General features: G+C 42.1%; 1 protein-coding gene across 1 annotated transcript in view; it reads right to left on the bottom strand.

Annotated features, from left to right (window-relative positions):
• LOC119590752 overlaps positions 1–1,494 on the bottom strand; it is a 30,340-nt gene extending 28,846 nt beyond the window's left edge. The window contains exon 1 of the mRNA XM_037939461.1: positions 924–1,494. Coding sequence (XP_037795389.1) covers positions 924–937 — 14 coding nt within the window. The 5' untranslated portion in view covers positions 938–1,494. The remainder of the gene's footprint in view (positions 1–923) is intronic.
• Positions 1,495–2,527: the final 1,033 nt, after the last annotated feature.

The following is a 2,527-nucleotide window of genomic DNA, read 5'->3' on the forward strand; positions in this document are numbered from 1 at the left end:
TGAGTGAGTCGCCGTCCTTTCGAAAGAATGGCCATACAGCTCTCCCTCTCTCTTTCACTGAAACCCCATCACACTCTTACCAATCAGCAGGACCGGAGCCCAAACCGCATAGAATACGAGGAATGAAAGAGAGGCGAGAGCGCGGACGGTCCAGGGCCTTTGCACGTGATGAGCGCAGTAGACGTAGCATCCCCGAACACGTTAATTTAACACTGTCTGGTGACGAGTTTTCTCAAGGTTCGTGGCAGAGTCTACCACCAAGTTGCCACATTCTCACAGATTTGCTGGCCCCTTTTCAACAATTTTAGTAGAACAGCGTGGCCTTACTACGTCGAAAACAGGCCACCCCTTGATAGTTAACATCTAGGATAATGAAGCGACCAGCTCTCCTACTTTTAGCGTAAGTACTTCAGAGACACACGGAGCATTTCGACCGATAGGCAGCTCCTCTTAAGAAAACCGGGTTCTTAATTGATTCCTGTCATCTGGTTCGCAAACAAGAACTTGCCATATCTCGCGCAGAGTCCAGAGTCAAGGAGTCTGAACCGCAGGAGAGGCCTTTCGACACGTCTGGTCTCACATCAGGAGGTTTACACATACTACGGCGCTGAGAGGGAAATACTTCGTAAAGATCTGTGGAATTTTCCTTTCTTTTTGCCGTCCTTTAGATTTGATTATTATTGGAAACTTTTAAATATTTTGCTTTGCATCGAGGCAGTTTTACGACTCGGTGCGGACAGATATATGTCAACTTGCTTACCCTGTCTTTCAGTGATAATTGGATACACTTTCACAGTTTGCCACGATAAGTATACAGAATGACACATTCCAAATATTTACGAGGATGGAAATTATATCAATGCATTCAGATTTCCAATACTCCCCTAATGTACAGAAAACAGAAAAAAATATAATGTTCTTACCTAAAAATTTTCATTTAACCCGCGGGCTCCCACATTTAGGCCGCAACTTTGGTACCCAGCTTGACACACTACTTGGAGAAACACTTGTTCTGTAGATAACTTGAGAGACACTTGTTTTGCAGGGAACTTGTGCGGCTTTTCTGAGACACTTGCGAAAGTCACTCGACACTGCCAGTAACTTCATTCTTTCACTGTTCTTTGAATTTAAGTTACCGACTTCTGGTTCTTAACACCGCCACTTCCATCGGTCACTCTAACACGTAGAAAGACTAATTGTGTTTTTATATGTATATATATTTTCTCGGAGATTCTTATTTTCTTCTTCCCTTCTATCAAATATACATGTAAATATATATTAATCGGCGACACTTCATGTACGTATTAACCACTCACAGTTAAAGGAAACAGATAGAGCTTTCCATTTCACTTTTCCCAAAAGAATAACGCACTGGAGGCACCCGGGCTAGGGACAGCGAAGGGCTTTCCAATGACGGGCACAGGTATACCTCAGTAGGCAGACAGTCGCGCACGTCTAAACACCTTGACTTTGGGCAACGAAATACAGTTTGGAAGTAAGTCGCGCTGAGCCGATACTTGCTGGCTCGTCTCGAGTGTGGTGCCGCTAGTCGGGAACTGGGCACCCAAAACTTTTATTCCCTTCGCTTCTTTACTCGCTCTGTTAATTTATTTATCGTATCTTTGTTCGTGTGAGGTGTTTGTCGATTGATATTAGGAAAACAAATGAACATATGTTCGATTTTATTACTGTAATTATTGTCATCAAGTGTGGACATTTGGCAGCTATCGTATCTGCCAATCAGGAAGCCGCGCGCGCGTGACGTCAGGAGGTCTACCCCAGGATAAAATTCAGTTGGGTCCCAACCACTGTGACCTCAACATAGAGTAGACCTAAGCTGCTCGATGACTTGGCTTAATTAAGGTCATCTTAGGTCACACACTAATAAAGAAATGTATACGGCAAATTACCTTTGCTTTTCATAACAATAAACAAAACATTTATATTTTTAAACAAATCCGGAAATTGGGTGAAATGGTTTTATGTTATTCAGCTGCATTAACAAATAATACATTTCGAATCGCAGACAGACAATACTCCTCGCTGAGAGAACGAAGCCACACACAAGAACGTGATGTTTTCCCATACGTTCCTCACCGAATTTCAACACGACATTATTTCTGTGCGTTGATTTCTATAAAAGAAAACGACAACTTGGAATGCAAACAGATATCTGAAATGCTTTTCTGCAAATGTGAAAGGGAATTAGGTTAGATAGCTCCTAAGCTCGTATAGAGTCGGCAGATTTAGAGGATTATCATATTATATGATTAATATATTAATTGCCGATCTTGGAAGACAAAAAAATATTCACTTACATAGAACCGTTGAAAACAAACAAGAGAATGGTAAAACACAAAGTTTCATATCAAAAAGGGAACAGGACCATGACTGCGCGGCTTATTGTACCTTATTTATTCAACTTCTTTTGTGGCGTTGCGTGATGTCATATTGCCCGTGTGTCTTCATGGCTGGCGCGAGAATGCCTTTGGGGTGCAGATATGCCCGCGTGAATATAGTCTAAACA

Source organism: Penaeus monodon, chromosome 27 (assembly GCF_015228065.2).
Source record: "Penaeus monodon isolate SGIC_2016 chromosome 27, NSTDA_Pmon_1, whole genome shotgun sequence".
Classification (NCBI taxonomy): domain Eukaryota; kingdom Metazoa; phylum Arthropoda; class Malacostraca; order Decapoda; family Penaeidae; genus Penaeus; species Penaeus monodon.